The sequence below is a fragment of the Sphaerodactylus townsendi genome, linkage group LG02 (genome assembly GCF_021028975.2).
Source record: "Sphaerodactylus townsendi isolate TG3544 linkage group LG02, MPM_Stown_v2.3, whole genome shotgun sequence".
In the NCBI taxonomy this organism is placed as follows: domain Eukaryota; kingdom Metazoa; phylum Chordata; class Lepidosauria; order Squamata; family Sphaerodactylidae; genus Sphaerodactylus; species Sphaerodactylus townsendi.
Window position 1 is genome coordinate 113,404,924 of NC_059426.1, and position 25,051 is coordinate 113,429,974.

At 41.8% G+C, this 25,051-nt stretch overlaps 1 protein-coding gene across 2 annotated transcripts in view; it reads left to right on the forward strand.

Annotated features, from left to right (window-relative positions):
- TSPAN18 (tetraspanin 18) overlaps nucleotides 1-25,051 on the forward strand; it is a 175,478-nt gene that overhangs the window by 136,673 nt on the left and 13,754 nt on the right. For both annotated transcript variants that reach the window (XM_048483711.1, XM_048483712.1), the window contains 3 exons: nucleotides 9,646-9,729; nucleotides 10,566-10,760; nucleotides 13,743-13,817. In XM_048483711.1, the coding sequence (XP_048339668.1) occupies nucleotides 9,667-9,729; nucleotides 10,566-10,760; nucleotides 13,743-13,817 (333 nt within the window). In that variant the 5' untranslated portion in view covers nucleotides 9,646-9,666. The remainder of the gene's footprint in view (nucleotides 1-9,645; nucleotides 9,730-10,565; nucleotides 10,761-13,742; nucleotides 13,818-25,051) is intronic.

The window sequence follows — 25,051 nt, forward strand, 5'->3', positions numbered from 1 at the left end:
CAAGAAATTTGCCCAAGATTCTTTGTTTTGCAGTGACTTTGCTCCATTGTAGCCAATGAGGAATTTCTGAGGCAGGCTGCACACTTTTGAAGATCGAGGCACCAGACTTTCAAGGTGGCTCCAGGAAACCCTCCTGATAATAGCATCCAGGCTTAGAGACCTTTGCTTCTGGGGGTCCAATTTTATGGGCCCCTAAAAGGCTTATTATGTTTCCCCGCTCCTGCCCATGAAGCCTGATGGCTGAGTTCTCTCAGAACTTCTCAGCGCCCTCACCCACACCCAAAAGCAAAGCTCACCAAGCTTGGATGCTGTTACTCAAAGCCTCTTGGAGCCACCTTGAAAGTCTGGCACCTCTATCTTCAAAAATGTGTGGTCACTGCTTACACACTCAGAAATTCCCCAGAATCTGCCAGGCTTTTCAGCAAGTTCTGTGGTGGGAAAAAATATAAAATATATAAAAATATATAAAAATATATATAAAATATATAAAAATATCTGTCGTAGTGGTCTTGCTCTGGATGGGGCACTTATTTCCTGCAGGGCTGCTGTTGTGAGTCTCCTGAAAGGAACCAGCCAACTTTGCTAAAGTTTGCCTGTGATGGCCGAATGCTGTGGGCATCAGGTTTTCCTTCAACTTGGTGCCCACAGCATTTTCCTCTTCCACACACATTTTAGCAAATTTGGCTGGTTCCTTTCAGGAGACTGACACCAGCAGCCCTACAGGAAATGCCCCCAGAGCAAGACCCCTACCACAGTGCCTCCTGTTGAAACCTCTACCACAGAGCTAGCTGGGCATAACAGAAAGCCCCATTGAAGTCTAAGCCCCACAGAACTTGCTGAAGAGCCTGGCAGATTCTGGGGAATGTCTGAGTGTGTAAGTACTGGCTGCACATTTTTGAAGATATGGGCACCAGACGTTCAAGGTGGCTCCAAGAGGCCTTGGGTAATAGCATCCAAGCTTGGTGAGCTTTGCATCTGGAGTGTGGGGGGGGCAAGTTGAGAGAGTTCTGAGAGAACTCTCCCCGCAGGCTTTCATATGCAGGAGCGAGGAAACAAAAGAAGAAGAAGAAGAGTTTGCATTTATATCCCCCCTTTCACTCCTATAGGAGACTCAAAGGGGCTTACAATCTCCTTGCCCATCCCCCCTCACAACAAACACTCTGTGAGGTAAGTGGGGCTGAGAGAGCTCCGGAAAGCTGTGACTAGCCCAAGGTCACCCAGCTGGCATGTGTGGGAGTGCATAGGCTAATCTGAATTCCCCAGATAAGCCTCCACAACTCAGGCAGCAGAGCTGGGAATCAAACCCGGTTCCTCCAGATCAGAGTGCACCTGCTCTTAGCCACTATGCCACTGCTGCTCTTGGGGGGCCATAAGCCTTTGGGGGGCCCATAAAATTGAACCCCCAGAAGCAAAGGTCTCCAAACCTGGATGCTATTACCAGGAAGCCCTCCTGGAGCCACCCTGAAAGTCTGGTGTCTCTATCTTCAAAAATGTGCAGCCTGCCTACACACTCAGAAATTTCCCATTGGCTACAATGGAGCAAAGTCACTGCAAAACAAAAAAAAATCTTGGGCAAATTTCTTGGGGTGCCTGGAAGGGGTGTATTTTTAAAGCTTGTGAAACCAAAATTTCAGGGTATCATCTGGTAACTATTCTTATGATGCCACCCAAGTTTGATGAAGTTATGTTCAGGGGGACCAAAGTTATGGTCCCTCAAATGGGTAGCCCCCATCTCCTGTGAGCTCCCATTGAAAATAATGTGGATGGGGCACCCCCTTTGGGGGTTCATAACTTTGCTGCCCCTGAACCAAACATCACCAAATTTGGGTGGTATCATCAGGACAGTTTTGTAGCCACTAGCCTTAAAAATGCGCCCCCCTGCAGGCTGAAACGTAAAAAACACTAAAAAAATTAAAAAACACACAAACGACCCTGAAATGTTGGCGCCTCCCATGTGACCAAATGGGGGGCGCCCGGGGACATAGGGTACCCCCTGTCCCTAGGCAGGTACGCCACTGCTGGTAGAGAAATTACAGGAAGTATTCTGATCATAAGAGCTAGATAAAGATAGCCAAGGTATTTCTTGAATTCTAGATGGTATCAGACTATCCTGTGTTACGATTTTGCCTGAGTCATGAGAAACAACCCATCTGCAACCTGTATTAAGAAGCATTTGGTATGTTTCCAGAGGCTGACCCCCCTCCCTCTGCCAGTTCCTACGCCACTACTAGTGCTGTTGATCTGTGGTTGCCCTTTTCCCATCTTATCTCACCCAGAAGCGCCTTGACAACTTGGATGGATGTGACCAAGTCACTTCCTGGTATCACTCACATTGGACTGGCAACACTAACAGCAAAATGCAGTATTGTTTCTTGTATGATGAAATGAGCAAATGAAACCCTTGTATCAATGATAAAATGAGCAAATGAAACCCTGGCTTCTGAGATCAGTTTTTATCCTCCAGGCTGCATAATTCTACACCAGGGGTCTGCAACCTGCGGCTCTCCAGATGTTCATGGACTTCAAATCCCATCAGCCCCTGCCAGCATGGCCGATTGGTCATGCTGGCAGGGGCTGATGGGAATTGTAGTCCATGAACATCTGGAGAGCCGCAGGTTGCAGACCCCTGTTCTACACACTCTACAGACAATTCTGCAGACATAGGTGTGATACACCTGTGAAGATGTCAGCCACAGTTGCAGATGTCAGCCACAGTTGCAGGCGAAATGTTAGGAACAAGATCTACCAGTCCACAGCCACACAGCCTGGAAAGCCCACAACAACCAGTCTACAGTCTTTTTTACAAAAGAGCTGATGCCTATCACATACATACATGTAGCTAAATTTGTAACTAAGCATACAGTGAGTAATTATTCTACAGGCTATGGGATGAAGGGAATAAGATATTTCTGTTTCAATATTACATCTGACAGTGAGTGGACAAATTAAATAGAGAAATTTAGTGGTGGAAACTTCATGAACATGCCTAAGGGAAAAATGAAAGTGACGGGAGACATCATTCCTGAATTCATATGATGGAATTTCTCAAAAAGATTTTGCTGTTTAACTACTTTCTATGGGACCATCAGTTAGCAATCTGAAGAAGGTGAGCCTCTCATGATTCTGAGTGGAGCCTATCAGCCTTTACAAAATCTGTCTTAAAAGGTATATGAAGTCCATTAGCCATGTGCTGCCCTCCTAAGGCTCATTACAGCACATGGGCCATATTGCTAGAGAAGGGAAACAATGCATTCTGTTAACTTTTCTCATAGCGAAAGCACTCATGAGCCAGAATAAACAGCTACTTCATGCAGCTGTTACTACTATATATTTGTATGAGGTAGGATAAGTACTTATTCCATTTAGATAAAAGGGAGAATATCATGAGTAAATTGGCCTTTTAGCTCTCCAGTTGCACAGTGGCTGGTGGTAAGGAATACCTTTAGTAGGGAGCATTATGTCATAATTCATTATAATCTCTACAAAACTTTCACCTTTACATTTTTATAATTCTGTCTTTTAGCAGACAACAGACAGGAAGGAGGAAGTTCATTTGCTCTTCATCCTCACCCAGCAGAACTTTAGAAATGCTAATGACCTCCATGGCTAGAGACATGCAAATACTCAGCTAACACCTCCAGCAAGAAGCTGATACCTAGTGTAACTTCTACTTGTGGGTTCTATGGGGCAGAACTTGGAAGGAGTTTGCAACAACTGAATTTTAAACAAAATGGTTTACTTTTCATTTGACTTATGACACTTATCAGACATTAACATTTAACCTAACATGTCAAGGTCCTGGTTGAACAAAGACATCAAAGTAATGGGCAGCTTGCAGAACACTATGCTTTCAAAGTTAAACAGCCTGCGTTAGGACAAGATCAGCTAAGCATGTCAAAAGTGAGGGGAAGGGAATTGTGTTTACACTGTTTGTTTGGATCTCTTGCTCAATTCCTTGTTGTGCTGAGAGTATGTATGTGGACATTTTATTATTAATAAATGCTTTGTAATTTTGAATGCTGGTAGATGATCTCTGTACACCTAGACCTCTACTGTTTGAATACGATATTTAAAACTGGCACCATGGAAAGGGTGGCAGTCAGCTGGCAAACAGCTAATTCTCCAGCGGTGTGAAAGTGCACTAAACTGTCCTGGTGGAGACCAGCCACTGGGTAGCTGGAGACACAGATTCAAGTTGGGGCCTCAGAACAGCAATGTAGGCAAGGGAAGCTGGGAACACTAGTCCTGTTAGTCAGTAATTCATACAAAAGCCAGAAGAACTAAAAGAGGGAGAGATAAATCCTCTAAGGGTCAGGAAAGCTGGAGATTGTCATGTGCTGACAACCAGCAGGAGTTTTAGGGAGGCAAATTCTGGGGTGGGCCACCAGCATCCTCTGTGTGATGATGTCACTTCCGGTTTATGCAGAAATACCAGCATTGCACCAAGAGGACACTCTGGCACTTGCCAAAAAACTTTAAGGTTTCCATAGAGTTTTTTTGGGGAGAGTGGTAGAGCATCTCCTCACACAGTGCTAGCATTTCTGCATAAACTGGAAATTACATACCTAATTGTGCAAGGGACACCAATTGTTCCTCCTCTGTTCTGCAAGTTTACTTCCATCTACCAGCCAGCTGAATGTTAGCAGAATAAATCAACAGGAGATTGCTTGTTGTTATTGGGCAGTTGGAATCCTACTGACTTGGACAGCTGCTTGTGCCTAGATGTCTCAGAGGACAGGACAAGCAGTGCTTGTGGGTCTGTAAGCCTTTTCCTCCACCATTATAATCTTACTTGGCTTCCTGGCACTTTTTCTTCAATTAAAGTTTAAAACATAAACTTATTTGTCTAACTTCTGCATATTTCATTTCTCCAAAGGTTCAGTGGAAGTGATGAAGACATTAGGAGGTTTTTCTATATTTTTGAGATGTCATATGGAGAAAAATGGCCTGTGTAGAATGTTAGATCAGAAGGGTTGAGAGGTGTAATTGATTATGTTTGTTGATTATATGTTTTCAGGGTATTTTGCAAATGAAATAGGTGGGAATTATATCCATGTGTCCCTAAAGGCCTAATTAACTGTCTGACTTGGGGAGAGAAGGGAAGGTAGACTTTGATCTCACTTGCATTAGTTTTAAGTCAGAATAATTCACGATGTGATGAAGTCAGTGCTCTGGAAGTGAAATGCCAACTGTGTTATGAAGCTTTTAGTTAATTTGAAAACAACTTCCTTTGTGACTTTTTTTAGTCAGTGCTTGCTGTCATTTATCATGTTTTAACATATCATCATTTTTAAATGACTTCTCACTAAAATCCATAATTTTCTTCAATGTCCATCCACTGGAATTACACAAAGTAGTCTGTACAAGTCATTTACTTTGTCTAGGATTAATGTTTTACTAATGGCGGTTGGTGGTGGCAGTGTTAGAAAGATCACATGAGCATGACCTATGTTATAAGTAACTGCCATTCATTTGGTGCCATAACGGTAATGGATCTGAAAAGTTAAGGCATGTTTGGATGTGTGTTAAATGGAATGAGGTTCTTGCACATTGCTTATACTCACAAGTTTCATACTCATGAGTTTCAAGACTAATCACTTTGTAAAAATCTAAGTATTATTTTGACAGTGACTTGTGGTTGCAGACCAATTTCATGTGTGAATGGACCTGAGACCATTCTTTGGCAGATAATTTAGAACCACAGATCAGCACTGACTCTTTGAGTGCAAGATGCCTTTTCAAACATGCCATCAGTACTTGTCAATTATACCATCAGTAAACATTTGGGATGACTTTGTATCTTTCATATGTAATTCTCTAAAATGCTGTTAAGTCCAGTAGTTGTTAAATCACCATCTCTCTTGGAAGCAAAACATGTTAACTTGCCTATAACCTCTTTTACAGCAGTATCTGAACTACTGTTACTGAATTTGCAGAGTTTGAGAAGATTGGTCTGTACTCCAGATTCATATACGGTCTGGTGGAGACCATCACAACCAACCAACCCCCCCAAAAAAGGAGGGGAGGGAGGAGAATAACCAAAGGGACGATATGTATTCATTTCTAATCAGAGGCGTAGCTCCAAGGGCACGGGGGGTGCGCATGCGCCCCTGTGGGAGTGTGGTGGGGACATTTCGGGGTGGGATGGGGCGGTACGGGGGCAGAGGACGCACCAGTACATTGAATGCTTTCCCCCCTTGCTACGCCTCTGTTTCCAATTAGGGCTGTTTAGATTTAGTTTCAGTAATAAGGCTGAATTGTGGATTTTGAAAAGTGAGAAGTGGTATGTCTTGGTAATACACTGAATAGAATAGAACTGCCAGCACTTCATATAAAAGCCAAATATTCACCCAAGGCTTCATGTTTGTTGTACAGAGTGGATAGCAATATTATCAGTGGATATGTGGAATGTGTGGGGAGATGTTTGTTTGAATGGCTAGGACACAGAAGTACAGCTAGTTTGAAAGGAATTTCAACTGGGCTGCTACGCTGTCAAATAAATATTTGTTGATTAATGTTTGGGTTCTAAATCTGCACACATTTGCAAATGAATAAACTAGTTCTGAGGGAACTTCTTTTTTGGATGATACATCCACATCACAGTAGGCACCATAGCAGAAGAGGCATTCTCCTATGTATGAAAGAGGCAATAACGCTTCTTCTATTATATCATCTACCTCACATGGTGTCTGTTGTGGGGCAAGGAAGGGAAAGGAGTTTGTAAGACTCTTTGAGTCTTCTTACAGGAGAGAAAGGGGGGTATAAATCCAAATTCTCTCTCTCTTTTTCTGTCACTCATGGGTTATTTTTAAATCACTTGTATTAATTATTGCAATCCTAAATTTCAACTTCTCCTCATGATACTTGTAACTTCTTCCTGCTCTTTCTTCTCCAATAGCTAGAAATACAATTCTACCAGTCCGTTACAGTGGGCATCACAAACTACCCTCCTGAGACCTATAAGACTGAAGCATCTGTCTCCATTCTCCATTCTTTCTCTTTAAAAACTGCATACCATGAAGGAAAGTTCTTTCTGGAATGGAAATTGTTTTCAATAAAACTTGGCATTTGAAAATTTGTCCTGGCTTTGGTTTTTTTTCAGACCCACTGAAGAAGGATTTCTGTAAGGCAGCAGGATAATCCTTTTGCACAGAATATGAGCTCTATTTCTTTGCCTTCTCCCTTGGGAGACAATATCCAGGTGTGGTACAGTCAGACAGCATTTGTGGCTTTTTGCTACTTTCTGGAAAATAGGTGTTTATATTTGTGGCCATGAGTTGTGCCTCATTCACCTATCTGATTCATCCCTTGACCTCCCCATTTCTTAATTTTTAAAAATCAGGTCTAATTATCAGACTTGCTAAATGTTGTTCAGACTGAAAAATGTTCTCTGGAACTGGGTTGCTTACATGAGGCATGTTCTATCTACGGCTAACATGCCTCCCCCCTCAAAGAGAACACTTCTGCCTGCCAAGAGCTTCATCAGGGACCATAGCTGAAGCAGATCAGTTACCATGGTCACCATGGAAAGAGACACTGTGTCAATGTACTGCAGTCTCAAATTCTTTGGATTAGGAGAAACAGAGACTGAAAAGAAAGGATTTATCACCCAACTTGTAGATAATGATGGAGGAGATCCCACATAGATTTTTGTGTTTTTGCTTTCCATAGAAGAACAGTATTTTCCTGTTGTACCATGTAATTGAATGCAGAATGTTAGAGATAGACCAGGAAGTGAAGAATGTATGTGATTGTTCCAGCTACAGACACTCCTAAAAAAAAAGTGAACACACACATTTATTCATTTTGCCATTCATACCCTACTTCTCCAAAGCTCAGGAGACCTTTCCATCCAATTATCAGTACAACAATAACAATTAAACCAATTTCAAAGTAACAGCCACATAAACAGTAACCACTAAAAAACAGTTTACTATCAATCAGGAAACACCCACTGATACAAGGGTTTCCACAATTCCCCCCTGGCTGCTAGGAAGGGCAGGGGTTAAGGTTGCCAGACCCAGATTGGAAAACTCCTGAAGATTTGGGGGTGGAGCCTAAGGAGGACCGAGATCTCAGTGGCCTACAGTGCTGTACGGTCCACTCTCCAAAGCATCCATTTTCTCCAGGGGAATGGGTCTCTGTGGTCTGGAGATGAGCTTTAATTCTGGAAGACCCCTAATCCCCAACTGGAGGCTGGCATGCCCAGAAGATCTATGATCCTAGGTTTTGTATTCTTTCCATAGTGCAACAAAGTAATGTATGCATATACATTTACTAAGCCCTGCCTTATTCCATATTTCCAAAATCTGAATCCCAAATTCTTTTTTTTTATGGTAGTAGGCATTTGTTCATTCCTGTTTCTTATGGTATATCCATCTGGTTTAAGAGGTCTAGTTTTTACTAGGTTAAAATGTGTTTCTTTCCTACTTTTAGAAATGTGAATGGGCAGAAACTGTCATACATTGTTTTGGTTTCTGTCCATATGGCAAATCTGAAGAGTTAATATTAATCTTTCCTTTGGTTATAAGTAGCATTTTAAAGGGTCCTTTTGTAGTTTCCTGTCTTCTCAGCCCCAAGGAGGTAAGAAAGCAGGGTAAGAGAGGGGCTATGGGGGCTTTCAGGAAAGGGACAGAGGAAAGAGTGGGGGAGGGGAAATAAGATGCCTCCCACAGGTTTTTGTGGGTTCACACTGGTATATTATAGTGCCCAGAAACAGGCTGCACAAGATTTTGTACTAGCAAAAATATAAGTGAGAGTATGATAAACCTTGCTTAATATAAGTCACTACCATGGTCTTTTCCTCTTCTTTCTGCTTGCACAACAACTCTAGTAGAATGGGATTTTTTTCACTGGATTTAACCCACTGTTTCCCCCTTTCATTAGCTTTGTCTAGATTAGAAAACTTTGGATGAACTCTTTCCCTGAGATGAACTCTTTCCCTGAGATATAACTAGATTCTGGATCACAAAGAAGCATTTTTGCATTCATTTTTACTTTCATAATTTTCATTATTGTTATCATTGTACTGTTATTATTATTCATTTTTAACTCTACTGTCTGCTGATCCAGTATTGATGCTTCTCTTTTGCACTATATTTAGGGCTGGTTGCACAGCCTGTGCCTCAACATCTTGGCTATCTTCCAGGGACAGACATGTTTTTTAGCTTGGCAAACTCTTTTATACTTTCCACCACCAACTCTTTCTTCTGACTAGGAACCTATCATATTGGCCATGAAATGCAGTAGAAGAAGTTCAGTGATGAGATCCTATCATGGGCTGGTGAAAGGTTTCTCCTAGTCATAGGCCTGATAATGTGCTGCATCTGCCTAGAAATAAAAAGCAGAACCCTTTAGAATGATTCCAATATGCAGTACATTCAGGTGAGTGCAGTTCTTAGTGATTGCTAGGTAAAAGAAAACATATCAGCTGATGAGTGGATGACATTTATTAAAAAGTTGGTATATCAATTAGCCTTTCCTTACCCTTAATTCTGGTCCTGGTACACCAGGGAGAAAACCATCTGGAAGTGGAGTTAACCATTATTGCCTATCACTCCATATTATTCTACCTCAAGGTCTTCACAGGAAGAAGAGTGAAAAGTAAAGGGAGAGTGTGCTAATGGATTGTTGTTTGTTTTCCAGGATTATCCTGATTCTGTAGCCATGGAAGGGGATTGTTTGAGCTGCATGAAGTACTTGATGTTTGTCTTCAATTTCTTCATATTTGTAAGTATTCTCTGTTTTTCTCACATAACTTTTCTCTGAATTATTAGGACCAGCAGTATTTTGGGAAAGCAGTGCAATGCAGAATAGCCCTTAAGGTTCAAATACAGTATCAAAAACATTTTGTACATTTGCTGGTAGGTGATTGCTAGTGATAGGGATGGAGGCTGTATCTGTGAATAAGACTTGTGAGCACACTTTTGAATTATTACACACCAGCAGCAACTAGTGGCCTGTGGGTTCCCAATCTCACATACCAGAAAGAGCATCATCTATTATGATAGTTTCCCTACGATGCTACTAGTTACAGAAGAAGCCACTAATTACAGAAGTATCATTTGAGAATTTACTTTATCAGACCGTTAAGTACAACTGAACCATTTTAAAATAAGGAGTGTTCATTATGGTGTGAAAATTGGACAACCTTAGGGTAAGGAATTCCTTAAGGGCTATCTAGTAACACAGCTAGGGGCCTCCCTTCTCATGCCAATGGGAAAAGGTTTTCGAAAGGATAAGGACTGTGTGTCTGATGCTGTGATCTTGCTCTCTATATAGTAATGTTGCTCCAGGTCTTCCTCACTTACAAACTAGTGGGTTAGGAGAGGAGAGCATATTCAATAAACAGAAAGAGCAATCACTGGAATAGCTGAGCTATTGTGAATGGATGCTTTCTTCTGTAAATAGATCCAGTAATAAAAAATAAAGGGGGAAAGTTGGGGGAAAGATACAGCTATCTCTGTAATTCAGCATTTAGATCTGATTATGACTTGTGGTTGGGGTGAAAGAGTCTAGGATACATGTTGTTTCTAACTTTTCTTTGCCTTTTTTGTTAACGACAGATGGGTGGCACATGTCTACTAGGAGTTGGGATCTGGGTCATAGTAGATCCCACTGGATTTCGAGAGATAGTGGCTACTAATCCTCTGCTGTTCACTGGGGCATACATCATGCTGGCCATGGGTGCAATGCTGTTCCTGCTGGGCTTTCTTGGGTGCTGTGGAGCCATCCGTGAGAACAAATGCCTTCTCCTCTTTGTAAGCATAAGTGGCGTTTTGTGTCTTCGTTGTTTGGCTTTCTTTTCTATGGACTACATAGTTCAGATGGGTATCAGATGACACTGGTGCAGAAACTCTTGTTACTCAATCCATCATGCTAGCCTGGACTATCCAGGTTAGGATCGTTTTTCCATTGTTTAGAGGTAATTGTTCTAGTTACCTAGGAATAAACACTGCAATTACCTTTCTGCATCAACAGCATAAATATATATAACATATATATATATATATGTATGTATGTATGTATGTGTGTGTGTGTGTGTGTGTGTGTGTGTGTATATATATATATATGTATGTATATGTATATGTATATGTATATGTATATATCTCACATAAAAACAATTTAGGTTTTGTGTAGTGGTGTCTTGCTTATTATTTTCATAGACTTTGGTACCTCTCTGCTATTATATTATTTTCAGTTATTTTTCAGTTATTGCCTGTGGGCTGACTAATAGTAACATTTAACTTAATCAACGCTGGGACAAAAACCTGTGAATCATAAATATGGCTCTTATTTCCAGGAAAGCCTTCACAATAGCCTGGTGTACCAGTGATTCTGTGAGAATTCTATACATTAGCTACCATGGATGTGTCCTATCTCCACAATGTTACACATCCGATTCTGTAACAATGACAATTATTGCACTGGCTGTTTAGTAAGGCCTATAATCAGAGAATAGAATTTCTCTTTATCAGCTTTTTCTCAGTAGCAGTTCCTAAACACAATAAATCATATTTTAATGGTGCAATCCTAAGAGAAATTTTCTGGGAGTAAGTCCCATTAAATAGACCTCAGTAGAATTCTGAGTAATCTGCTTAGGATAGTGTTGTAAATAAATAAGGCCCATGCATCTAGAACAGTGGTTCTCAACCTTCCTAATGCCACGACCCTTTCATACAGTTCCTCATGTTGTGGTGACCCCCAACCCTAACATTTATCCATTTTACAGATGGAGAACATTGATGTAGAGAGTCTTAGGCGACCCCTGTGAAAGGGTTGTTTGACCCCCAAAGGGTTCCTGACCCCCAGGTTGAGAACCACTGATCTAGAATGACTATTCCACATATTGGTGAAAGTCTAGACTCTAAACAAAGTGTGAAGTAGAAACTGAGTACACTATAATGTTCAATATGAGTATGTAATGTTACTGTGTTTTTTCTTATTCTACCACTTTCTTTATCTTTCCCAAATTTGCTTCCTTTATATGCATCAGGAGATATATGTAGTCACTAAACTTTCATTTGCTAAATTAGTTGACCCCTGGTACCCCAAACTAATTTGTTCTGGGAACCCCAACATATATGTGGAATGTAAAAAGCTATGAAAGAATTTTTGAAACACTTTGGCCTAGAACAAGTTTTCTTCCACGCACACACGCAAAAAGCAAATTTAGGGCAGGAAACTCTGTGGGTCCTGAAAAGATTAGCCTGGCAGAATTGTTATTTCTTTTGGATCTAGAAGGAGTATTTCTTAATAGCAGTTATTTTCATGGTCTGATTAAAATCCAAGTAAATGTACAATGTTTTCAAGAGCAGATGAGCCAGAGTCTACCATCAGAGATTTTGCAGTAATTGTCAGGATGCTCTTGTTGGGAGGGGGAACTGTTTGGGAATGCTTTTGCAAGTGCATCGCTATCTTCTGGCTCTGGCCTTGAAGTTCTGTGGCTGGGAAGGGCCTCCAGGCTGGACACTTCTGCCTCTCTCTGTTCCCATGAGGGGGTGGGGACTATGCTATCCATATTATCAAGTGCTTGGTGCCTTTTCACCAGAACTGTCTTCTTCTGTCTCTCATATGTCTTCAATAAAATCCTTGAAAACTTACAAGTGTTTTATTGTCTGAGTGGGGGGACTGACAGTAATACATAATGAATGTTTGAAGCTTTTAGTTTGTGTAAATTCAATGCAACAGTGCAAAACAGGAGAGCAAGTAGAAACAAAGAAATATCCCAAGGGAATTTTCAACTCAAGTTTCTTCCTGTATGGGAATTGTTTTTCATGTTATGATTTTATATGAAGTACCCTGGTCAAATCTAATTTTATAAGAAGTGTTGCAGTCAAATCTGAGCTGTTATGCCCCTAGTCTTTCAACCTACTCTATCAGTTAAACTTTCCATGTTTAGAAAAATACAAATTGCTGGAAAATTTAAAGCCAAAAATTAGATCTATTTTGCTGCATGTGTCTATTAACAGCAGAGCAGCCCAATCTAGAGCCCTGAGGTGGCCAAGGACAGTGCTGTTCCATGGCCTCCAGAGAGCTTTTCATTGGTGCAAGGAGGCAAAATACAAAAAAAAAACCCTCTCCCCCACCAAAAAGCTTTCCACTGGACTCAGTGGCCATGCCTGGGCTGCCACATATCCAAAGGAAAAGCCAGGGTGAAAGCCAACTAAGGTCAGTTCCACCCCTGGCCACTCCTCTAGATCATCCCAGTGGGGGTGACGTGGTGCTCTGCACTGTATCCAAGCATCTTTGCAGGCCATAGTGGCTGCTTAATGACTAATTTGCCCACAGGGAGGGCATTTCTGCTGGAATAGGGCTATGCTGCCTCCCAACAGCGATTCGCCCCTGCCCTTTCCCAAACTGGACGGTTACGTTCCACCAATTGCACCACACAATGCAGAGCAGTCTTCAGCTGTGCTTGGAGTGTTATCACAGAAGAGCAGAACAGCCTTGAGTAACTCTCAGCCATGAATCAGGAATCAGAAATCATGCCAGTGATCAATACTGAAAACAGCTGATAAAAGTAAAACTTTAACCCTTGCAGCCTGCCACTGCTCTGGATGTTTTTCTGATCTAAGGATTTGGCAAGTTTGTTCTGTTGTAGTTGTACATTTCTTTTATGTGTGAAGAGGAAAAATTCTCCACTCAGCTTGCCTAATAATTTTGATTATTTTGAGAATTCTGTCCCAGCTGTTTTCTGTACACACACAATGATTTGTCTTCCTTTCCTTTTTCTCTTTCAGTTCTTCATGTTTATTTTGCTGATCTTCCTAGCAGAACTCTCAGCTGCAATCCTGGCTTTTATCTTTAGAGAAAATGTAAGTATTATTATGTTTACATGATTAGAATCTCCCTAGCATCCTATGAATTTTGGTGGACTTTGAATGATTGGCTTATATGTCCACTGAGCAGTCATTTGTTTAGGGTGTCACTGAACCACTCCAGTTACTCTTGATCTGAGGAATTTGCAGCAACCCTTTGAAGGGAAACAAAACCAAGTTGTGTCAAATATATAGCTGATGTGTAGAAGAGCAGTAGGATTAGAAGGCTAAGAATCTGTTTAGGATTGCAGTACAAGTCAATGATTGTATGTTCAAAGTGCATGTGAAGTATATGACTGATAATTATAATGTTATTATTCTTTTAAATATGTTTGTTACAAAATTGTTGTTAGTTATTCATGAGTGCTTCTTGTATTGACTCAGTCCAAAGAGTTGCCCTTTAAAGAGTTGAGCATGGTTCCTTTTGTGAATCTCATGGTCACAGGGGACAAAAGTGGTGTAGCTGCCAAGGGGACATCTGGTGCCTCCGTGGGAGCCACGTGGGGTGTGTGCAAATATCGCCCCTCCCACTTCTGGGAAGGAGGAGGGGCATGACTGGGCCTCTGCGACGTGCGCATGTCATGCCAAGTCCCAGCCATACCCCTCCTCCTTCCCAGAATTTGCTGGGCCTCAGTGCAACAGGAGGCCCAACCTCTCCCCCTTCTCCCCTCACCCTGCCCCAGCCAGGCTGCTTCTTCAGGCAGCAACACAGTCGGCTGAAAAAGCTTTTTTCAGCTGGCTGCTTTGCTGGCTGAAAAAGGTAAGTGGGAGGGGAAAGGGGAAGGGGCCATGGAGTGGGGGACTGTCCCGCCCCTTTCCCCCTCTACCTACCCCAGCCAGGCTGCTTTTTCAGCTGGCAAAGCAATGGGCTGAAAATCATACCTCTCCCAGGCTGACCTTGCCACTGTGATCCATGCGATGGTCACCTCACGATTGGACTACTGTAACTCGCTCTACGCAGGCCTTCCCTTGAGACTGACCTGGAAGTTGAAGCTGGTCCAGAATGCAGCGGCTTGGCTTCTTACAGGGGGTACTTATCAAGATCATATTGCCCCCGTGCTGTGCCACCTGCACTGGCTCCCGGTGGAATTCCAGATCGTCTTCAAGGTACTGGTATTAACCTCCAAGGCCCTTTGCGGCTTGGGGCCCTCATACCTGTGGGACCATCTTACCCCATATGTCCCGAATAGGTTGCTGTGTTCTGTGATGGCGGAGTTACTGGAAGTCCCCGGCCCTTCAATGATGCAGCTTGTTGAATTGCATCTTGTTCATATCTTCCCACTTTTCCAGTGTGTTCAGATCTCGTTGATCTTCTGGAGTGTTTGCTACTCCTCCCAATTTGGTATCAACTTAGTGGTCCTTCCAAACCCTCATTCAGATCATTTATACAAAAATTGAAAAGTACTGGGCCCAGAACCAAGCCCTGTGGCACTCCACTGGACACTGTGTACCTGAATCTGCCTTCCGTCGTATGGCTATAAAACTTGCAAATCTAAAGCATGTACATGCTAAAAGGCTGGACTACTTTGTTCTCTTTTTACAAGTGTCAAAAACCCCCTGTAAACATGTTGCATAATAAATTTAATTTTGTATTAGGACTCTAACTTGCAAAATGGTGGCTACAGAATGACTGTCTTCAACTAATATAATAGTATATTTGACTTTATCAACCTCTCTCTCTCTCTCTCTCTCTCTCTCTCTCTCTCTCTCTCTCTCTCTCTCTCTCTCTCTCTCTCTCTCTATCTATCTATCTATCTATCTATCTATATAAAGAGAGAGAGAGAGAGAGAGAAAGGTTGATAAAGTCAAATATATATATATCAGGTTTCTTGGTGTTGTATCTTCAGGGATCATTGCAAAAGCATGCTAAAGTTTACCAGTTCTTCTAAGCATAGATGCAAGGGGAGAAATGTGCCCCAGAATACACATTGAATCTTTAATTCAAGAATTGTTGAAAGAGTCCTCAGGTCTATGTTATGATTTTCTTAGATAAATAAAGTGGGTTTTTTCCTGTGATATATTTTTAATATCACAGTAGACAGTCCATGTACAATTATTGACTAATTAGAGGCTCTCTGGTGTGGTATATATATTTAATAGCATATTAGAGACTCCATTTAATGCACACCTAATGTGAGATTCTTTAATGTAGTATGAATTAAATATTGCACTGAAGGCTCATATACAATGGTATATTAAAGAATAATTTTATATGGACTTCCAAATGTGGTATTAAAAATATATCACATTGGAGAATCTCCCTGGGGCTTTAAAAAACTTTCCATGCCTTTCAGTGCACTTCTTCAATGGTCCCTGAATCATTAAAAATGCACCTATTTATCTAATGAAAATTGTTGTTATGTATATTTCGCACATTTTGGGAAGACACAATTTGAAAACAGAAAAGTAAAGATATGTCTATTCTTGTGGCATGGTAGTGGATAAGTTCTCCTTCTACATTTATACATGAAACACTTCTCAAAAAGAGCATGATGTAAGCACCTCTGCCATCTTTTTCTACCCTGTTAAGCCATGATTTATTTTGTAGAAAATAAAAGCATATGATCAGATCACTATTATCAAATTAGTCAAATAATTAATTCCCTCTTCACACACACACCATTTCATTATAAGTAGACTTCACAAAACCAAGTTTTTCTTACTTACCATCAGCGTTATCTGAACTCAGTAGGTATTTGCATTTAATTACATTTAGTTGTTTTTAATCTTATAGCTTGTGGTTGTTATAGCGAATTTCAGTGTAATTGGATAAGCTGAGGCCATGTTTTAAGATCATTTTTTGGTGAAAAATTGGGGGGTACTTTGTGCTTTTATTTGTGAGTAAGTTGCTGGGTAAGTGACTAATGCACACTCAATTCTCAACAGCAGTGGAATACCACAGACCAAGATTTGGGATTTCATGAGAGACTATGCCGTCAATTCTGTACACTCCAGCTGCAGTGGTTATTGTATATTTATTTTATTATATAAAAGGCTAGTTGTGGTGGTGACCACTCACTTCCAACCAGTTGCCATGCACATATGGCTTGGGGGCAGAGCTTACACAAAACAGGTAAAAAACAACACAAACAAAACAACAGAATTTGGCAGTTCCTCATTCTCTTAGGCCCTTTCCCCACTTTCCTTAAGCCCCGCGCTACTCTCCTAAAGTAGCGCGGGGTTCAGCTGCCCTCCCCACTTCAGGGGCGGCGAGAACGCAGCCACCCCAACACTGCTTCTCTCGCGCCCCCTCGACGCGCGGAATTTCTGGCGCTTTTCAAATGGTGCCTTTTGACGACCCCGTGCAGAACGCGGGGTTGTGGGGATGCCGGGGCGCCCGCCAGGAATTGCCCGCAGCAACCCTCGGGCAAAGGTGAGTGGGGAAAGGGCCTTACACACTCTTCCTTTCCCCCCATTACTGAATAATTAGTCACTGTACCATCTGTAGCTACCTAAAGAGGAACAGGCGCAGGTGTCAGCCACTCCCCATGGGAGAGTTGTGACTGCTGGTGGCTGCAACTGTGGCATTTACTGTTGTGTGGTCTAGGAAGAGGAGAAGGAGGATGGAGCTAGTGACATGGGGCCAAGGAGGAGAAAAGGCAGGAAGGATCCCCCTCCTCACCATGACCACCATTAATCTTTGCATGCCGTTTCAGTCATCCAGGAAGAGGAGTTGGATGAGGAGGAAACTGGTGACATGGGGCCAAGGTGGAGGGAAAGGCAGGAGGAGTTGGCCCCTTCGGTAGATGCAAGTAATTCACATACAGTGCTTAGTTTAATCTCAGTGTAACCAGGACATGCACCACAGTGATTAATATCAGGTTGTGAAGGTGCTCCTGGAATAAAATGTACCGTAATTAACCAAAAGAAGAAAAATGATTTTAAATTATTTTAAATGATTTTATACCCCACTTTTCTTTACCTTTAAGGGGTCTTAAAGTGACTTACAATAGCCTTCCCCTCCCCACATCAGCCACCTTATGTGTTAGGTGGGGCTGAGAGAACTGTGACTGGCCCAAGGTCACCCAGGAGGCTTCATGTGGAGGAGTGGGAAAAACACCTTGTTCTCCTGATTAGTGTCTGCCACTCATGTGGAGAAGTAGGGAATCAGACTTGGTTCTCCAAATTAGCATTGTTGCTATTAAGCACCAGAGACGGATGGGGGGAAAATGGCACCCAGAGACAAGCATTCTCCGGGCACTCTTCTGTGCCTGGTGGCAGGGCTCGAGGGCAGGGCCCCACCCCTGAGCCCCATACCCCCCACCCCCCGCTCCTTGCAGCCCAGTTTCTGCCCTTCCCAGAGCCTGGGGAGAGCAGAAGCCACTGCCAGCCTCCAGAGACATGCTTTTAAAAACACAAAGGCCGAGGGTAGGGCCAGGCCCCTGACCCCTCCACAAGCCCCACTGCCAGCCTCCGTGCTTTTAAAAGCACATCTCTGGAGGCTGGCAGTGGCTACTACTCTTTCCAGGCTCTGGAGAGGCAGAGGCCAGGCTGTGAGAGGACCAGAGGGGGGAGAAGAGCCTGGAAGGGGGAGGAGGTGAAAGGGGTGGAGCCCCCCACGGGTCCCTGGAGGCTGGCTCCTGCTTGCCCCAGGGTCTGAGAAGTGCAGAAGTGCAGAAGCTGGCCAGGAGGGGGGAAGGGTGCCGCTGTTACCTTCAGGCTTCCTCAGCCCCACCGACGTCATTGCTCCCATGATGTGGGCAGGGCCAGAGAAGCCTGAAGACAACATCATGTTCGGGCTTCCTCAGCCCCACCCACATCGATGATGATGTGAGCGGGGTTGAAGGAGCCTGAACACGATGCTTCATCGTCTTTGTGAAGACATCTAATCACGTGGGGGGCCAATTTTGCATGCCTCACATGACCAGATTAGTTGCGCCTGGGGAAAGGGGTTACTCCTTGTCCCCGAGCAGATCTGCCCCTGTTAACCACTATGCCATGCTGACTCTCAATTGTTTGCAATCATATGACTACAAATTCAGAACAATTTGAGTCAAAAGCACTAATCAGTTCATTGATATAAAGTAATTCCTTAACTACAACTTAAAATCAAGTGTTTAATTTTGATCAGTTTATTGCTAAATCATGTCAACTAATTAATTAATGATTTTAACTCATATTGAAACTGAAGACATTATTTAAGCTAGTTGTCATTCCAACATGTTTAACTCAGATGGAACAATAGCATGCATTCCTTCATGCAAAGTGTTTGTGTTTTCCTAGTCAGCATGTGCTTTGCTAGATGAAGGGGGGAACCTTATTTCCTTTGTATATCTCCCAAACATCACCTGGTACTTTGCTGAGATATAGTAATATTTGTTTTGATTGGTTAATTGGTTAATTAAACTATTGAATGATGAGCAATCAGTTTTAACAGCTCTTTAATGGTTTAACAGTCTTAATTCCAGTGTGGGTTTCATACAGAAGAAATGAATGATGGAACAAGGCTGTCATTTTTGTTTTTTAAAGGGGGCTTTAGGATAAAGAGAGAGGAAAGGTTTAGACAACCATTGGCAAAAGAGCCATATATGTGCAAAGGTTAGAAGGGAAGAACAGTCTCCTTTGTCAGTTGGTGGTCTTCATCACTGAACAGAATGGTGCTTTGTAAACAGCTTAGATATCTGACTCCAAATAACAGAGAGAGGGAGAGGCAATGATTGTGTCTTGGTGGAAACAGCTTTTGCTATATAAATAGTGACCACTTCCTGGGGGTTTATTGCGGTCTGGTCTGTATTTCTCTTTTTTTAATTTCTTCAGGAAAACACGAGTAAGAAGACCCCACACATAGCAGGGAGAAACTACACACACAGAATATCCTGTGTCAGCTATTTAGGCTTTTCTGTCTAAGAGGGAGCTATTTTATAAATGCAGCACTCTACTCAGTTTCTGAAGGGCCATCTTGAAGATGGAGGGTGTCTTCAGGACTTGTGGTTAACATTAAATTACTGAGCAAGAAACAAAGAATCTTACAAACATGCCCTTTCTGATAACTATGGCATCAGTAGAGGATTTCCTCCTTATATCCACCTACTTGCAGTGGCAGAGCTACAAGGGGGAAGGGGGTGCGCGTTGCACCAGGCTCGTGTCTGGGGGCTGCAGGGGGGCAGAAAACATGGAGGGCGCCCTGGGTGCACTCCTGCCCAGCTTCTGCTTACTTGATTTAGGGAGACAATAACTCAGCTGGCTGTTGCTGCAGGGTTTTTGTTTTTTTACAAATCAAGATGTATTTGGATTCTCCTACATTATTTCTTATTTTAATTGACTTTCAGGTGCTTTTTAGAAAAACTACTTTCTTTAGTTTGGGACTTTGATCAGCATTGTACTATTATTATCAGTGGATGCAAAAGCAGCACTGACAGTGTTAGTTTGACTTATAAGACCTTTCTGGGCATCTTCTGAGTAAGAACTTGATTCCAGTAATAACATTTTTGAAAGCAAAATTCATGTCATGATTTTCTGTTCAAGATATCAGGTGGAACCCCACATTAAGCTGACATGTGCATAGACCTATATTATTGATAGAATCTAAAGTTTGAATGCTGACACAAGGGTTAATTCAAGCCCCGCTTGCCCAAAACATGCACGTTAAATTGGGCATCTAGGGCTGATCTACTGGTAGCTTTTCTACTGGTGAACAATGAAGGAAAGGTCCTCTTTAATGAACCACAAATGTTGTGTTGGGGATCATGGGTGCTGTGTGGGCAAAAGTCCTGTGGGACGGGGGCTGAGGGAAGGGAACTGAGCGAAACTGACGGGGGAAAGCTAACTGGATCCAGCCCCTGCATTTGTAACTCATGGGTAGGCAGAGCTAATTTCTAACCGTAATTCTTTATGACACAAGGGGAGGAGTGCATGCAATCCAGGCAACAGCCTGGCTTTGTGCACGTTTTGGTAAAACTGATGTCATTCAAATGTGTACCAATTAATATGTCTCTAAATTATTCCTGAGGGTTTTTAAAAAATGTGCTGAGATTCCCCTTTACTAGTACTCTCTAAGTTTGTTGTTTCAAGGAAGGAGTAAGTAGAAGACTGGAGCTTATTTTAGCACAAAGAAAATAACCTCTGAATCATTAAAGACATTTTACAAACCTCTTTCTTTCATTTTCAGCTCAGACTAATGAGCCATGTAGAATGCCCCATGGCCATCTTGTACAATTATTACATAGGAACTACCCACAGTGAGCTGGAGCAGTCACTGGCTGTTAACTAGTGGCAATTAGCAGCCTCAGGATCCCTCTGCATTGTAAACCATTTCCTTGAATTGGTATCAAGTATATACTGTTGCAAAATTAATTTAGAAAAGTAAATGTGCCTTGGAGAAATATTTAGAATGGTTGTGAGACAGTAATGAAACATGTTTTTCTCCACCATTACTGAGGCAAGTGGAAGCCAGACCAGACTCTGGTGGTGGAGTTGGAAAGATGACTGTAATTAGTCTTGCAGAAATAATAGGATGTTAAAGAGGATCCTGATAAGTGGTGGAAATGCCTTTTTTGACTACTGCACTGTTCTGTGTAGATGCATCCTCTTTCATTCACTTAATAGCTTCTTGGCTCATGAGGTGGTGTTATGGTTAATGCTCTGCTCTGTGTAGGCTGTCTCCCTCTGAGACAGAAGTAATTGATAGACACTTTACTGCTTGCCTTATGTGCAGCCCAGCTTGATTTTGTACAACATCAAAGCCTTATATGGGGTTAAATAATATAGTTAGAGCTAAATAATTAATAGCAGAATGGAAAGAAGAAATTAGGAACTAGCAACAAGGAAGATGTTTTCTGCTGAGATTTGAAATGAGACAAATAGTCAAGGGAGACTGTTTCAGATGATTGAACCCGCAGAGGAGAAACTGCATCTCTTGAATCCATGTAGGGAAAAAAATCAGCAGTGTTAAGATCTTGATACCAACAGAGAGATTTTCAATGAGAAAAAGAAAAACAGTACTAGGTGATGCACTTTCAGTCTGGAAAAAATGAACTGTATGTGGAGGCAGAAAAAGTGTGCTTCTCCAACATCTCTTCAACAAGATTGCTTTAAAAAAAAGAGGACAGCAGGATTAGAAGTGCTTGCAAGTAGGGATGTGCATTTGAGTATAGGGTGTTTGTTGTGCAGGGGGAAGGGCAAGGAGATTGTCAGCCCCTTTGAGTCTCCTGCAGGAGAGAAAGGGGGGATATGAATCCAAACTCTTTTTCTTCTTCTTCTATAACCAAGCTAAAAATATACCTGAAAAGTACCCCAGATATATCCAGGATTCTTCAGAATACCAACATAGGGGTCCTGAAACATTCTCAAAATATTTGAGATGAATCAGGAATTTTAGGAGCTGGAATTTGTAGGCTCCCAGGACTTTCCCCTTCTGAATTTCTGTGCCTTCTGGGGCTTGATATTGGCCTGCTAGGCTGCTTTAAGTACATTTCTGTCACTTCCAAGAAGTTTTGTTATTTTGTAAGTTGTTCATTGCTGGAGAAGTTTTGTGCTGAGTTCACTTTTTTGGTGGATTCTTGTATTTTACTTTTAGAGTCACATAGATTGAAATTGTGCATTTTACATAGTTTTAGATTCTTGCATTGTACATAGTTTAAAATTCTCACATTTTCCATTTTTTTAGATTCTTGAATACTAGACAGGTATTTGAAAACCAAGAAATCAGGAATGCCAATATTTTTCAACTACAATATATCTGAATCTGTTTTTTCCCCCTGAACCCCTTACTTGCAAATCCAAGAGAAAGGTGCATCTGAGTTGGGGCAGTTCCACATTTGTATTAGGTGCTAATTGTTAGTCTTATTCTGGAGGTTCTGGAGGTTGCTTTGTATCAAGAGCCTCAAAACAGTCATTAAGATACCATTAACTTCGCTAATAAATCATTGGCATTTCTCATTGGGAAGAATAGCAACATTTTTAAGGGGTAGGTGCTCACCTAGTTTGTACTACAGTGGTGAACTATCCCACCCAGCTCAGCTCAGGCTACCAAATACCAGCTTCAACATCTGGATGGCTAATCCTGTTGTTAAGGAAACTTAGAAGTGACATGACACATAAGGATTTTCAAGCTGCACCTTCAGCCAAAACAGTGTCATGCAAATGAAAAAAGTCTGTATCCCAAGTATGATGCAGAGGCATGCAATCTTATGTCTTGTTCCATAGATGAGGAAGTTGAACTAATAAGTTGGATGACTGCTGGAGGAGGCTGGCAGTCCAAATGCCAGCAGCTCTCTAGAACAACATAAGAAGAAAAAAGGGGCTGCAGGAAGAAAAACTGGATGCCTGCAGGCAAATAATGCACAGCTGATGATAGTTTCCCTTCTGTGATGGTGTAATTAGCTTGAGGTTGGAATCTCTGATCTGAGTTTTGCTGCTGCTGAACTCTCATCAGCCCCAAGTCCCCCAGTTTCGCTAAATGTCTGTGAAGATAAAAGCATGTTCAGTACAAGAAAGATCTCGACTTTAATGGGAAACTGTGATGAATGAAAGGCAAAATCTGTGATCTGAGCAGACTCTGCATTACTTTAACACTAGCCTCTCATAAAGCAGAAAGTCAGTACTGAGCCAAGAGTGAGTTATTTTAGTCCGCCCTGTTTTATGAATTTCTTTTCAGGCTGAAAGAGAGCTGTGATGTTTGTTACTTCTCCCTATTCCCCTTCCTATCCAAGTCCTGATGTTGAAACAAACTAAAAATGCATACTGATGAAAGGGAATGGGTTATTTTTCTGGCAAATCAGAACAGGTTTAGCACTGGACTTTGTTTTAGGTCAAAACTCATAAAAATCACAAACACAAACCTCAGACGTTTCCTTTGGGATCCTGCCTGTCAAAATAAAGGTTTCACTTTATATTCAAATGACTCTTTTGTTCCAAAACTGGTCAGAGGAAGCCAATTGGGATTATTACCAACTGTACTATTAGTTTCAAAGTCTGCACTTAGGAAACAGACAAGCATCAATAAAAAGTCTGGGCAGCTGTCTCCACAGGATGAGAACCCAGGCAGGTAAATTGTGCAAAAGGAGGGAAGGGAAACACAATGCTGGAACATATGCGGGAGCACCTCTAACCTGGAGGTCTCTTCATGGTGCTGGCCTATTTCCCAAGGGTGCATCCCTGTCTTGTCTAAATAATAAGCATTTACATTTTAAGATAATGTGGCCTTTTCAAATTAAAGTCATTTGAAAGTGCAGCTTTGAAAAGCTTTCCTGAAAACCTGTGAGGTCCAAAACATTTCTATTACTGTTAGTAATGAAGTTAACCATGCAAAGAGTATAAACATTATATAATCCCCCAGTATGTTTCCAACAAACATAGAATGACTAAAGATTTGTTAACAACCGCTGTTGGTGTTCTGTCTGTGTTTACATTCGAGGCATAAAAATTGAATTTTTTTGTTGTGTTTTCTTGTTAAAAAATAGTAATATGTATTTATTAAAAATTACCCTGTCCTTCCATGAGTGAGCTCAGGGCAGCATATATAGTTCTCTCTCCTCCTAAATTTTCTCCTGTGAGGTTAGGCTGAGAGAAAGTGACTGGCTCAAGTTTGTCCTGTGAGCTTCATGGCAATGACAGATTTGAACCCAGATACTACTGTGACAGCCTAACAACTGTGTCACATATTCTGCTGTACTTCTGGCTTCAAAACACCAATGTAGAGGGCACCTTTATGGAACTAGTGACTGGTGAACTTCCTTAGATCAATTTGTAATCATCTTGGTATTTACCAGATTGCTTGGCAAAGGTGTAGAAAAAGCTTGCCTGTTTTTTTCAGAGTTCCCTTTTGGTTCATAACACTAGTGCATGTGCATGCCTGTATACATAATAGTATCAGCCACAGCACAAGAAAATAAAATTTATCCTGGAAACTCAGTACATCTCCCAAACATACACACTCAGCAGCAAGAGCATGTCTTAGATGTGGAAGAGAGAGAGGACAACCACAAAGAATGACGGCAACAAATAGTTAGTTGCTAAACACTCTCCACACACACACACATCCCGCCCAGATCAACATTTGGGGGTGGGTATTTTGAGCTGCAGCAAGAGAATAAAGGTGAGAAAGTTGCACTTCATGGGTAGAAATCCATCCATCAAAGTGTTCCAGTGGATCCAAACCAGTATTATACATTTCTGCAGATAGGCCTACAACATATCTGGGTTTGGGCACCTGGGGTTCTGAACAAAGTCCAGGTATTCTCCAAATTTCATTCAACGTTCCAAGTTGGAGGAGAATTTATTAAGGAAACAGT